The 15,472-nt window shown below is 36.9% G+C and overlaps 1 protein-coding gene across 4 annotated transcripts in view; it reads right to left on the bottom strand.

Moving 5' to 3' along the window:
* Positions 1–5: 5 nt before the first annotated feature.
* LOC135685923 (beta-1,3-galactosyltransferase 6) overlaps positions 6–15,472 on the bottom strand; it is a 29,739-nt gene continuing 14,272 nt past the window's right edge. Inside the window, exons 1-4 of one of the 4 annotated variants that reach the window (XM_089110999.1) lie at positions 10,438–10,717; positions 4,661–4,719; positions 3,398–3,719; positions 8–2,803 (exon numbers count right to left, since the gene is read on the bottom strand). In XM_089110999.1, the coding sequence (XP_088967125.1) occupies positions 2,018–2,803; positions 3,398–3,709 (1,098 nt within the window). In that variant the 5' untranslated portion in view covers positions 3,710–3,719; positions 4,661–4,719; positions 10,438–10,717 and the 3' untranslated portion in view covers positions 8–2,017. The other 3 variants (XM_089111001.1, XM_089111000.1, XR_016144190.1) reach the window with 3 other exon arrangements.

The following is a 15,472-nucleotide window of genomic DNA, read 5'->3' as shown; positions in this document are numbered from 1 at the left end:
AACAAAGGTTAGGCAATGCGGTCGATGGTTGAGAGGAATGCCCTGCCTAATTAGGTCATTTCCCTGGCTTTCGATATCCTTCTGTAATCACAGATGAAATCTACCAACTGGTCTTCTTTTATCTGCTTGAATAATATGCCAGTGTGTTCTTGAATCGACCGTAGCTTTGAACTGGACCTTAGCATTTTCGCAGAATGCCAAAGGAACTACAGTAAAAATCCGCGTAAAAGAACCTGAATTTTAAAAAACCTGTTGAGACTAAAATTTAAAATTTAGGGCTCCTACATAAAGAACCTTTTCAAGCCAAAAGTTAGGTTCTTACCAGTGAAGAGTGGAGCGGCTGTAAAGGTTTCTAGGTGGAAACTGTTGAATAAAGTATAATTATCTGCTTATATCTAAAATTAACTTGGCAAAACAATTTTTCTTTGAAGCCAAAGTACAATACTGTGTATATTGTTTCCATCACTTAAATAAATTATCTTAATATTCACATTTGTAGAGTATAACATTTCGATTCTCATTTATTCCAATTTTTCCATATATTAACCTTGCGTTTAAATTGACATTTCAGAGATTTTGCTATGAGTCTATTTGAGTATATATCAGTTTTGTTAAGTCTATACTGTCTTTAAGTATCATATTACTGCGTGAAATGAAAATTATGATTTTGTCACATAAAAAAAGAACCTATTTTAAAAACATTGGTAGCCTAAATTCATTTTAAGTACCATTCATATAAGAACCTGTTTAGGCTTATTGAAAAACCAGGTTTTTATATGTGCGTTAATACTGCAACATATCAACTAGACAGAACAGTTATTAAAACAGTACGATGCATTAACTAGATGTTTTTGATCAAATCTCTGCAAGCTTCCTAGAAAAGATCAATAAACTTGATTTTGAAAGGAACGGTAAAAACAAGATCAATAAGAAAAATACGACTCTGTGAATCCAGACATTATATTATTTCTTTTCTTTCTGCAATAAAAAGTGGAACAACCAGGAAATTTTAAATTTGTAGATCATTTTTGTAACTTGACGTCAAGCGATCACGGCCACTGAATGCCCCCTCGTTCCCCATTCTGAATCTCAACAAAATGTGGTATAGGTTGCAAAAGCAAATAAAATCAAGAAGCCACGTGCAATAGTGCTGCTTTTGCAAAACTATTAGCAATGACAAAACAGCCTATTGAAGAACTAAGGTAAAACGACGAAATACCAACCCCATACAACAAGGAGTATCAACTGTTTAGGGATAAAACCATCCACTTCAATGCAGAGTCAGGAAAACATCACGGCCCTACGGCCGCTGGCTGGAGGAAGATTGTAGAAACCAAAGGGGTCCAAAACGAAATTGAGGAAGGTGACCAAAAATTTGGAGACTTGGTCTTCTGGCTTTCAAAATGTAGTCAGACAAAAATAAAGAAATGAATCAATATCTATAAAAATCTTGTTTTTTATATCAAATGTGTTACAGAACTGCTTTGCACTGTAAAATTTAAGCGTAAACTTTTGTAATTTATATATTTAAATCATAATACACTTTGTTATTTAATAAAGAGATATTGATTTTAATCTCTACCAAAAATATCTATAATAGAAAAGAAACTATAATTTTTGGAAACAAAGAGTTGCAATGAAAGGGGTTAAAACTAGTTAAGTAGCCCTGACTTCCAGACCACGCCCATTTAAAACACGTTAAAAATGAGGAAGGTTTTATAGTGAGATACACTTGGCCCGGAGGAAGATTGACAACTTTTCTGGACTCTGTTGATGCCTGGTTTTTCCAATGTGTACGTGGAATGTATTTTTATTTTGAAACTCTCAAGTATAGAATGTTTCGGCCTATCATCCTATTTGCTTGTGTAAAAATTGTTCCAGAGTACAAAGATAAATGAGGAAAAAAGCTCCTTTTGGCATTTGGCACATGTAAGGAGACATGAGACCTATCTCCTTTTCCAAGGACTTTTACATCGCATTACGTTTTGATCTTGTTTGGTTAAAACACTTAATTCCTTTACACTTGACCGCCCTCTCTACCAAGGTATTCTTTATCGTCTTTTTTCTGCTTTGTAGTATTCCATGAAGGGTTATCGATCAATTTCTTTGGCTCATATCTCCAAACGTCGGCAAATAGGGTCCAATTGAATCGCTGAGGCACTTCGCATTTTGAGGTATACAAATCTAGATTAGCATAAAATCTTGAATACTTACTATATAATCTCCATAAAAGTCTCATGTCCTTTGGATAACTTCCATGTACCCCGATGAAATTGTCGCAAACTTTTTTAAAACGTTGGGTAATATTTTTCATAAATTTTAGTGGTGGGTCATGATGTAATCTACGGTCGTGGTTATATAGAGCGGGTATATTAAGATCTTTCACCCATGTTGCTATCATCTGGTCTGCCCAAGGATGGCCTTTCATTTCATACGGATCTTGGTTCAAAAACACTTCTATTAGGTCACGTGAGAATAAAATGACACTTTCCTCGGGTCGAACAATGTTTGGAAGGCAGTGTACGTATCCCCAGTGGTACATGGGGCGCATTGGCATCGGAAGCTCGTGCAGAAATCGCTCGAGGCAAAAGAAATAATCATCGTCCATCCTTAAAAAATAATCAAACTCGTAGTTCTGCATGGCCCAAACCATGTGATACAAAAACCGTTTGCCGAACTCGACTCCACCACTGAGATTTTGAAATACAAGATCATTGTGAGTTCTTTGTTCTTTGATCAACTTTTTCCCGTCTGGTGATGATCCGTCAGGTTGGTCTGTGATGAAGATGCATTTAACAATAACCTAGGACGCAAAAGTATTAAACCTTAATTTTTAATTTTGTTCAGTCTTTAAAGAAGAGACTCGGCTCGGAGAGAATTAGAAATGGCAAAATATGGTAAACACATCACTAATATATAATAATAATAATAATAATATAAATAATATAATATAATATAATATAATATAATATAATATAATATAATATAATATAATATAATATAATATAATAAAATATAATATAATATAATATAATATAATATAATATAATATAATATAATATAATATAATTAAATATAATATATGCATGGTGTCACTAATATATAATAAAATATAATATAATATATGCACTAAAGAAATGAGAATGGGTGGTGCGACGGAGGGGGGTATGGAGGAATGACACCATGCATGTGTCTTGGCTTACTGCTTACTCGCCAAATTTGGTTGTTGGTGCAAATAAAGAACCAAACATCGCAGCAGGCCCCCCCCCCCTCCTTGAATTTTCTTTAGCTCCCAATGGAAATAAGGATGCAAAGTCTGCTTTGGTATTCAAAAGAATAAATCAATTATTATGAATGGTTTTAGAAAACAAAAGGTTTTGCAAATCAGTTGCTGTACCTGGTCACTGCTCACACAATCTTTCCACCACGTTTCTCTAATTGCTGACCGTCTCTCTCTTCTTTTTGGGGCTGATGAAACAATCATCAAAAGGTTTGTTTTCTTTCTGATTGCTGGCCTCATTATTTTGAATTTAGAGTATATAGGATTTCTATTTAAATTTTCCACTCCACCCTTTGCTTTTGTCCAAGAATCTTGAGAATCCTGCACTTTCTTTAGGTGAAAACCCATATCAAACGCATAGAAGACGAAAATCTGCATCACAACGATGAATATAAGTACCACTTTGATTTGCCATGCTGGAAAATCCATTGTTGAAAACCTGTTGAAAACATAAAGTGTTTAAGAAGCGACTAAACTGCTGATACAGCTAAATTTTGGGTAGTTAATGATGAATACGCTTGCTTTAGGAGGCGGTTTGCTTTGTTTAATTGAGGCCGATAACGAGGTAAGAATCTTATAAAGTGCGTACGCTCATGGAGCTCATGTTATACCTTAGTAACTCACAGCTTTAGGTATTGTTACAGAAAAGTCACTTTCTTATACAGCAACTAAGTCATCTAATCAACATATCTTTCATTTCTATTCATAGGCATAACGTGGCGGAATCGACGATTAACTATATCTTATCACGCTATCTAAAAACCCGGGGGTATCATTACCTACTGTCTCTAAAGGGTCTGGACCCTACAGTCTCCCCGACTAAGATAAGTATAAATGTTAAGATACGTGATACTTTATAAACGAACAATGTTACTGTAAGCAAATATCAGGATACGTCCCATGTGAATGCAAATATTCTAGTAAACCAGCTAGATGAGCACAAACCAAATGGTAAAATTATAACAACACGATCGATCAATGGACGGCGATGTTCGTTTAATGTTGGAGACATCTCAAGCTATCAACCAACAGCAACATTTGCTTCACAAAACAACAATGTAACAATAGTGCGCAGTGAATGACGAGGCATTCGCATGTAGATACGATGGTAAATACGTAGTTATATCTGCAAGAATTAGTGTTTGTAGCTTTGAAGCAAACTGTATAAAAATGCGCAAAATATGAAAAATAGCTGTAAAGTGAGGTGTTCCATTACAAAACGACGGGGATTGTTGCAACGAAATTGTTCGTTATCGGCCAGCGATACGACAATGGTGAAACAATAAGTATAAACAAAGAAGTATACTTCGGGTTGTTCAATGATGATCTAATGTGAAAAAAAGTAATGGCTTTGAAAAAAGCAAACATTTCACAACATACTACTAAAAACTTGTCCGTCTGGCACTCCTCAGCAGAGTATAAAACGTCAGAATAAGCGTCTGAAAAAAACATAAAGGAAAATATTTACCCAGTTGTGAATCGAAATAGGCCAATCAGAAAAACGCAAGCCCATGATCGGCATGGTTGTCCAATCAGTGCTGCGTGCCTGTAGAAATATTTCCAATGGAGTCCAAGAAAGAAAACGAATTCCTGCCGTCTACGCAAAAGCGGCTTTTGCGTTTGTATGTAGATCGATTCAAAAATTGCATTTCCGTGTCTGCAGAATCAGATTCTGAATCAGATTCAGATTCGCGTTCGCGAGTAGGTTGAAGATAAGAAGAAGGGCCCAGTCGTCTCAAATATAAATGAAAACAGAATTTAATTCCTATTACAGATTTCACCATACTAGTAACTACTATTTACAACAAAAATCAGTTGAGTATCTTTTCTCGTTTTTCTGGAAAAACGGGGTTTATACCGTCTGTTAGCTGCTCTAAAAGATGTTGACCGATGGCAGAGTCGCTAATTTTTGCTGTTAGACAAAAGGAGGAGTTATTCACTGGCATTTATTTCCTAAAGTGAATACATAGCCATGTTCGCTTTCAGCGAAGATAGTTCTCACTATGTACTGTGTGTTTTATTCTTTTTATAAACGAAATGTCTAAATTATCATGAAAGCAGCACCATTTTTTGCACTTACTAATGTTTCGGATAAATAATGGCTGCGCCCGTTTCATTCGTCTTGGTCCTGTATATACAAGTTGATATGCAACATCGTTCCCTTTCAGAAAATGGAACGCAGTAAGGCAACAGGCACAATGCAAATAAAAGGAAAATAACTTAGCTGCGCAGATCACGTTCAGGATCTTGAAAACATGGCATTGGTTCTAAAATACACTGGCCACCATTGTAATACCTTAGTAACTCACATTTTCAGGTATTGTTACAGAAAAGACACTCTAGTATACAGCAACCAAGTTATCTAATCACCATAAGCATATCTTTCATTTCTATTCATAGGCATAACGTGGCGGACTCATACTATGTAAAAACCCGGGGGTAACATTACCTTCTGTCTCTAAATTCTTGGTCAAAGGGTTACAAGAAGCTCATAGGCGCCGACTTTTATTTTTCCCAGGGGGGGGGGGGGGGGCTGAAAATTTAAATTAAAAAAAATTAAAAAAAGTTAAAAGGTAGAGAAATTCTCTGTCGCTTTAATAACATATGTCGCTTTGAAATATTAACAGATGACGAAGGAGACAGAAAGTTAAGACTAAATTTTTTACAAGGGATTTATTTGATTCAAATTATTCTTTAACAATAGATAAATTTCACATTTTTGAGACTTAGAATATACATATACCTGCCTTCAGCTGTTCTGCGCTGAATTTTCAGCCCAGTGGCGGATTTCAAACGAAATTCCCAGGGGGGCTGAGCCCCCCAATAGCAATTCCCAGGGGGGCTCAAGCCCCCGAACCCCGAGCCCCCACGAAGTCGGCGCCTATGAAGAAGCTGTACTTTCATCATGGGTGTTCTGAAAAGACATTCTAGGTCTATTATTGGACACTCTGGCCCAGACTCAGATGTATATAGGCGTGAAAATGTTTTGTTCATGTTATGTTCTGTTGAGACAACATGTCAACATTATGTCTCGGACTTTCTTACAGAAAACAATAATCAAGAATATAACACTGGGTAAGACAACTTCAGTGGTATAAAACTATAGACGTTTCGACTCTAGCTAGAATCATCTTCGGTATAATAAGACTTGAAGGAAGATATAGAAAAGTGGCAAGCAACGTAGGGAAGTTAACTACATGGATTTTGTTTAAATTACACGGACTGTCTTAACTGGAGCGTCAATATACTGATTTTTTTGTCATATGGATTCACGTCAATAGAAGTTGGAATGCTTCTAACACGATGTCTTTTTGTTGCCACACTGGGTGTCTGCAGTGACGTAGCCAGCCAAATAGCAGTGGTCATGCCCTATCCCCTCAAATTTTGGAAAATTATGGGTGTGATTAAATTCTGCCACGCCCAATTTTTGAGTTGATGAGTTCCTTTTGGACAAAAAAGTTTAAGGCTTGAAACTAAATAAAAAAATCTGATGAATCTTTGGGATGAGCTTTTCTTATTACTTAGCAATTATCTTGTTACACCATGGAAAGACCTTGAGATACTGTTTTGGTTTATTGGTAAGCAATTAAACAGCTATAAAGTTTGATATGAAATATAGGAAACTAGAATAATAATGGTTAGGCCTAGTTGGATAGGCCTTACTAAATCTAGCAAATGGTTTTAAATTAAATAACTTTATTTTGTGCATTTTCAAATATATGGAAAGTTATAATAAAGAAATAAAACTGTTTAACTAGCAAGATCAGCCACATGCTTGACTTGTCTCTGGTCGTTTTATTTAAACAGCTATAATAGTAAAATGGTATTTAAAACTACAAGTGAAGTCAGTAGAGCTATGAGTTTGACTTTAATTGTGTGTAAAAACAGTGTTATTGCATGTGATAATCAACAAAAAATTGAAGAATAACTTGAAGCAAGTTTTGGCATTTTCTAGCTATTAACTACAACCTTATTGTCCTTATCATAATATGTTAACAATGCTTTTAAAGGGCTTTACAGTTTCTGAATATGCTGCTAAATGTCTGGAAAGTTTTAAGCTTTCAATTCTGTTTGTTTGGAAAATTACACTGCCATCTCCCCCATTCATCTCCAGTGAACAGCACCAAGATTTGGCATTCATTAAATCAAGAAAATTATCTGCAAATGTTCATCTAATCTAGTAACAATTGATTACTGAAAGGGCTGAGAGTTTAGTTTGATTGCAAAAATGATCCTGCTGACTGATTTTATGTCCCAGTATCTCAAAAAAGGGCCTTTCCTGCCTTACACTTTTCCACATAGAGCAATACGATTCAGACTGAAAAATTCTGCAATTGTCATATAAAGTTCTGAAGATTAACATGAGTCTTGACTGCTTGACACTAAGCTTTTGCTTGCATTTTACTTACAGAGAACTACCTTCCATCTTGTAGATCTAGCCACAGCAGCACCGCCATCGTTGTTATTTGATGCTTTGAATTCTCATTCAGGAAATAAAACAAGACGGTTTCTGGTTATTATAATAATTGTCATGTCCTCTGGAAATGGCATGACAAGCCTTTGTTCTCTCCTGCGTTACTCCTATTTGTTAGGCATGACCAAACATAGGGAACCAGCGTTATGGGTATGACTAAAACACAGGGTTTGGTCATGATGCTCATAGTAGGCATGACTAAATTAGAAACCCTCTGTTATAGCCTGACAATAGAAGAGCGCCTTATTCGGGTTCCTTATTCTTGTGTGGAACCATAAGGCTCCAAAGGCAAGTGGCTTCAGGCTAATACATTGTGAGAATAAGACTTTCTTCTTCTGAAAATTTTTTTTTGAAAAATGTTATCTCTGGAAATGGATGGTCATAATCGACATGACAAGCATGACCGCTAGCTATGCCACTGGGTTTCTGTCTTATCATGGGAAGCTGTGTTTCCCAAAATCAGAATCTGTTGCTTCTATGAATTCTCTAACACTTGCGACCCCACCCCTCTCTCATTACCCTGTTGTTTGTCTTGGATGTCACAGGAAATGTTTGACCCTTTGCTTTGTTCGCATTTCAATGTCAAAATAAAATCAGATTACTTTTGAATTCTTTTCAGAATTTCTTACTTTTGACCGCCTTGGTAATCAGGTGCCTTATACAAAAACCCCCAGCCATTTTGTATTTTGCGAAAATTCTTTAATTTGATCGAATCTTTTGATGCCTACTCAATTGACAAGATTTTAAATACAGTCCAAAGCCTTTCCGTACATTTTCTCAAATAAAAACTAACATTTCGACAATGTTTGGCGAGTTTTCGCAAAATACAAAAACCCCCAGCCATTTTGTATTTTGCGAAAATTCTTTAATTTGATCGAATCTTTTGATGCCTACTCAATGAACAAAATTTTAAATACAGTCCAAAGCCTTTTTATACATTTACTCAAATAAAAACTAACATTTCGACAATGTTTGGCGAGTTTTCGCAAAATACAAAAACAACCAGCCATTTTGTATTTTGCGAAAATCTTTTGACATCACCCCCGTCCTTTTCCAGCCACGCGGGTTTCACCGGGAAGGAAGCAGGAAAATAGGCCTTGTGGATAAAGGCGTAAATTACTCCTAAAACAACACAGAACACGCAGAATGTTGGGTATTTACCAATTACCAATTAGCAAGCACCGGGATGCTTACTGTTATCGTCTTTCGCTAGAATGGGCAATTCACAATTAGGCCGTTCATGGCCTTGGTGTGGTTGGTTTTTGAACCATTTTCCAAAATGTGTCCATGAGTTATCTAACGTTAAATGGGAAACGATCTAGGCTATTTGCATGAACAGAGTCGCCCTGAATATGAATTGCTTGTTTTCGGTCGTTGATCTGGGCAAATAAAGTTTTTAGAATCAGTTTTCGCATTTCACAAAATACCACCTCGAAACTTGTATTTTGCGAAATTTCGCATTTTCGCATTATGCGAAAATTTTCGCAAAATACAATAAGCCCTATAATTGCTATTACTGTAATAGCAATTTTTTCAAGGTCACTTCGTGTGTAATGTAAGAAAAATAAAACGAAACACAAAAATTTTCAACCGCGGTTCTAGTTGTAATTGCCTCATTCAATCACACTAAAGTAGCCGAGGCAGACCTTTCATCAAAAGCCAATATACCACGGCATGAGAGGAGCCTCATTCTTCAGCCACAGAACGGCCATGCTATTACTTTGGCCTTTTTCATAGCAAATGAAGGAAAACAATAGTACATTACATCATAACTCCCTTTGTTTGCAGCGCAATAGGCTATTGTTAGGAACGCAAATCCCGCTGCTTTGCTATTACAAGCTCAGATTTAATAGCAAGAGATCAGATATGTGCTCATCTCGTGGAGGACGAAGTAGCTTGACGCGAAAAAAAACAAATCGTTTCGCGTCTGCTTGTATAGATGTATAAGACAGGATGTTTCAATGGCTTCCTTCCTTTTATATTTGCAAATTAACTCATGAGCAGGGCCTTCGCCTCAAAATGATGGACGTCCTGACCCGATGTTGAAGTTAGTAAAAAGCCGATTCAGATAAATTTTGACTTAAGGTGATTCAGACATAAAATACATATTATTTCTGGCATTTTTAGTTATAGAGGATGAGGCTATTATGCTGCTTTTACAAACTTTCAGACAAACTTCTCACGGGGAGACTAATACGCTCTCTTTGCTATAACACAGTTCACCTTTAATAGCAAGGGGCTTTGCCAGATGGCAAAGAGCCGCAGGAGTCTATCGGCCCCAAAGTGTAGCCACCTTTCACAAAGGCTATCAGCCTATGCGTAGACCCAGTATTTCAAAGGAATAGATCAGTGGCTTCACTTTAAAAACTCTCTAGTAAAGAACTCACAGGGTACATATATTTGTGGTAATAGCAACTTTATATCACTCCGCGCCGCCCCTGAGGGCAGCTAAAGTCGATAAGGGTAAATCCATCGTACTGTGTTTGGTGTGTTGTTTTAATAGTATTTTACGTCTTCTGTCCTCGCAAGGCCTACATCTTTTCTAGGTGAAATCCGCGTCCGCGACTTCGACTGCGGCATCAATAATTTTCGCAAAATATATAGCCTCTTCCTTCTAGCAGCCAAATGAAATGAATTTGAATTTTAGTACAATAAAAATAATTGAGGTGAATAAAAACCTTACCCTGACTTTCATCACTGCCATCAAAAGATTGTATCTACCATTGTAACCAGATCACATTCACGGTCACAAACGCGAGACCAAGGCAAACAGAGACGTAAATGGCCTGCGTGCCGATCAACAAATTGAAAACTGCTCACAGGAAACAACAGCTATTGTTTAAAGAACACTAGGCAGGAACCAATCAATTTGTTTTACATATCCTATCACAAACCACAGGTTACTGAAATTGGTACTTAGCTGGAAACCATGCATCTACGAAAAATTAAAAAGATGCCTGCTTTATCATCTCTAAAGGCAGTACGTCGCGCCGTTCATTGGTTTATCGAAATTTCTATTTCAGTGAGTCTTAATTTCGTAACTAAGGGCGCCTAATGATGCAGGTCCACATCAGCTTTATGCTGACAACTTGCTACTTCTGACCTGCTTTACAAAATAAATAATGTATGTATGTATGTATGTATGTATGTATGCTAACGATGAGTTGTTCTAATTTGTCACGTTTCTCTAATTTCGAGGACCCTCGAATTTCAACAAAATGAACAGCGCGACACACTGCCTTTAAAGGTTCGTTTGTTTTTTTTTGTTGGGGTGTATTCCCTTTTCTCTAACCAGACTCCAAAAAATGTGGAACAAATTCAATATTGTGAGCAGCGTTGGTAGCGCTCGGGGTCAAATAGGGAACGGGGTCAAATAGGGAAATCGGGGTCAAATAGGGAAATTGGGGTCATATAGGGAAATCGTTAGTAACTCCAAAAATTGGACTGACATCTTAAGATCTTTTCTGAGATCTTTTCCATTTAATTTCTTGACCCACTAAAACCCTTAGGCATTTGACGTTGTTCACAAGTTTGATATCTCAATTTGGAAACAATCGTTGAAAGAGATCTAGTTGCTACATCTGTTATACTTTTCGAAAGCTTGCAATGTATACAGGGACGGATTTCGCAGGAGATGTGCGGGGGGTGCAACACCCCCCCCCCCCCCCATATTTCTGAGTCCTTTTTGGCAGTAAATAGTAACAAAGTAACGCAAATATATTACTTTTTATCTTCTTATCAGTAGCTTAGCAAAGGGAGCAAGGGCCATAAAGTTGGTGTATGAGAGAAGTGCAAATCTGCAATAAAATTAGTACCTCAGGGAGGGGGAGTTTACATTTCAGACAAAATTAAAACGTTTTTGAAGACTTTAAGCAAACGATTGTAAAGTAGATTCTGAAATGTATTTTAAGCTTATCTAACCGGTGTATCGCAAATTTTTTTGCTCACTTCACACGCAGGGGACCCTTCTTTGTACCTCCACAGAATATTTGACAATTTACTCTAGTTATAGGTTTAATATAGAAACGTTCCACTACGTTCCGATAAAAGAGAAACTAAAATCCTAAAGCGCTTCAATCCTTAAAAAACTGAATTCTGAAATGCTTGTCGGGGATTTTGCAAATTTTGCTTCAAGGAGAACAGACTTAATTTGAAACTCTTGAATATTGTTTGTCAGTTTTGGAAAATCTTTGGAAAAACAAGTTTTTATAAAAACAAGTTTTTAGAAAAACAAGTTTTCAAAATCAAGTTTTTTCCAAAAACAAGTTTTTGGAAAAACAAGTTTTTACACGGAGAGCTTTCTCGCCTTATACAATCCGTTTACACTGTCCCGTGCAAGTTTGGAACCGTGACAAAACTGTCGCGGTTCGCCCTTCCGTTTACACTAGCACTGTGGAACCGTGACGATTTTGCTCTGCTATCCGGAACAGTTTGGACCCTGCTTTGAAAGCGAACGAATTTTGTACCGTCACGGTTCCGTTTTTGAACGGGACAGTGTAAACACCTATCCGAGACGATTTTGTCACGGATTCACAAAGAGGTCTTTTGCATGGCTGTTTGAGGTAATCGAGGCTTTGATTGTGGCGTAACTACGTTGTCAAATTCTGAAGAAAAGGAAATTCTGAAGAAAAGACAACCACAGAAAAGGCTTGTATTGTTTCCCAGTCCAAGCCTTGATTGGACTTTGCAGTTTTGTAGTCTAAAATAACACTGAAAATTAAAGCCACCTTGTCGTTCGTCCAAGTAAAGTTTTTATCGGCCTTCCACTGCATTTTAACTCTCAATAAAAATTCGATTGTTGACTTCGGCGGCAAAATAAAAGCCTTGGTTGACTAAATACAGCTTCTTCTAAACAATGTTCTGCCATTAAATTCTGAAGCCATTACACTGTACCGGTACAGTGTAAACGGAACGGCTAAACGAAACAATTTGGAACCGCGACAGTGTAAACACTTGCGAACCGTAACGGTACAAAATTGTCCCGGGACAGTGTAAACGGGGTCTCAGAATATAAACGTAAGAAGAATTGTGAAGGAAAAAGACAGTTGTAGAACGGGGTCAGCCACAAAAAGCTACATATGACGGTTATTGTGTTTGATTAGCCAACCATTGCCAAATAAAAAGTCATTGCTTTTCCAAACGCCTTTACAAAATTGGGTGCTTTCCCAAATTCTCAAGGGTGTGGGCAGCAAAAATTGTCTCCTCTTTTCCCCTCAAATCTTCCAACACTGGCTACGCCACTGCTTCTTATCTTCTAAACCTTAAAGATAAACACCAAGTTGTAAAAACTGGTGTTTCCATCATTTACCAGTGACCTGAAGGGTGTGGCACTACAATCGAATTAGTGTCTAACAACCCACAATCATTGTTGCTTAAATCCGTCGCTTAATGTAAACATAGGCGCCAATATCCATTTTCCCAGGAAACCCTCATTCCCTTGTAATTATACAGGGATTCCGGGAAACCCTCATTGCTGTTTAGAGGTATAAAATGAGCATAATACTGAAAATAATTATTTTGTTTAAGGCTCGAGTTGTATTCCACTAAGCTGCCTTATTAGGACCATTGTTACTACAAGTAAAATAATTATATTAAAACACTAACTATACACTAAATTTACAATAAACCATATACGTGAATTTCTTTAAATTCTTTAATCATTGAAGGTTCATTTGAGATGCAGTGGTAAATCTGCCAGAGATTTTGTGGCTCTGCTTTTTTTGCCTTCCTTTCCAAAAACCCGGGCCTGGTATTATAATGATAAGATTTTACTAGACCTTTTAAGAACAAGCGGAAAATTTGCGAAAGCAAGATCAACGCACACTTTGTTTTAATTTCTAACTGGGCAAGCCATTAACTTTGAATTGCTGCCTTCTAGCTATTTGCTATTTGTATGGCATTTTAACTAAATCTATATGCACCCAATTTAGTAAGCAGAAGAACGTCATTAAGACCATTGAAAAACTGGGATGAATCCATGTCACACAAGGATTATCGAGAAGGCTTAAAAAAATCCAACTCAGGCAAAAAATGTCAAATTAAAATGTTTCTATACTCCACACTGAAGTAAGCCTTTTCTAAGTTTTTCAAAAAGAAGCTGACATTAAATTAGTCGAGTCCCAGACCCCTAAGTTAGGGGTCTGGGACACAGGCTAACATCAAATACACTCCTAAAAAATCATCCGCAACAAATTTTTATTGAGAAGTGAATTATCCCATCGAAAAATGTCAATACATAAATATGTCGTATTTTCACCGTATACAAACTGAAGATAGAAAGTATAGAAGATTTTTGATGGCAATTAAAAATGTCTTTAAATTGGGTATTTTTATTTGATATCTTACATTTTCCGGAGGTTTACCTTGGAGGAAAATGAGAAGATGCGTTTGCCAAAGAAAATTTCATAACGCTGTCATGGAGTAAAATTCTGAAAATATGATATCTGAAAACGTAATATCTTCAATGGTATACCTGTGTTTGAAAAATAGAGACAACAAGTATAGTCCTGTCTTGGAACTTTCACCTGAAAATCGCATATTGTATAAATATAAACATGAAAGTAGGAAAAAGCTGCAATTCTGAAAACTTTCCTACATTGATGGAACTTATTGAAAATGTCAATGTAAGTAAACAAATTTTCTGACAAGATTTACATCGACAATGTAAGTGAAAAAATACCACCTAGCATACATCAAAGTCGGGCCAAAAAGCGGATTTTAAAGGTGTTAATTGAATTTTCTCCCTATTTATCCCAGCTATGACAAGGTGTCTCTCCCTCTCTCGCCGGTAGCTGTTTTCCTATTTGACCCCGAAACTGCGAAGGAGAGCTCTCTGTAAACAAGGGCCTAAATTTGTGTGATTCATTGTCTGATATGAATTTATCTAGTGATATACCTTGATTTCTAACAAGCTAAATAGTTCAAACAATAGATTGGGTGATTTTACGTGCAGAAATGAAGTTAGTTATCTGTTTCGTGTTTTTTCCTTGCTGTTGTTGAAGATTTCCCTATTTGCCCCAAATGGCGATTTCCCTATTTGACCCCGAGCGCGTCGAACACTCAGCTGATTTATTTCGAGAAATCTTGTAACCTCGGTGCAGGATGTTTGAAATTTGAATTGATATGAAGAGAGTGTGTATTTTTCTTTGCACTTTCTTCCTTTTGCTTTTTATTTTGAATTTAAACGATGCTTTTTTATCGAATTTTGTCTATTTGCTCCCGTAGCTACGGAGGAGCCACGCCTCAAGCTAACATAGAAGAAAAACATTGCGATTTATAATGCTAAAATTACCGTAGTTGAATTAAAAAAGCTTCGAAAAGGTAGATTAAAGCGTGCCAAATCCGATTCTGCGATTTGTTTTAAGTCCAATTTTTGGAGTTATTAACGATTTCCCTATATGACCCCGATTTCTCCATTTGACCTCGTTCTCTAATTGACCCCGAGCGTTACCAACGCTGCTCCCTTAAATTGGAATTTCCTTGCTATAAAAGGCCATCTAGACCTCAAGGCACTGGAGCAGTTTGCCCTTGCTTGCCCTCTCTCGGCGGCCCTGTTCATATTCCACGCATCTCTTCCACAGAGGCCTGTTTGTCATGGGTTTTACAAACTCACTTGAAAGAGGCCCATCGGGAAATTTCCCGGTGTCCAGCCTATCAATAACGCCCCTGCCAATGGAGATGATCAAGCAAGGTATGTTAAAATGAGCAACAATAACTTA

This window comes from Rhopilema esculentum, chromosome 10 (assembly GCF_057945365.1).
Source record: "Rhopilema esculentum isolate cy_ngs chromosome 10, ASM5794536v1, whole genome shotgun sequence".
NCBI lineage: Eukaryota > Metazoa > Cnidaria > Scyphozoa > Rhizostomeae > Rhizostomatidae > Rhopilema > Rhopilema esculentum.
This window is presented reverse-complemented; position numbering and strand designations above follow the sequence as displayed.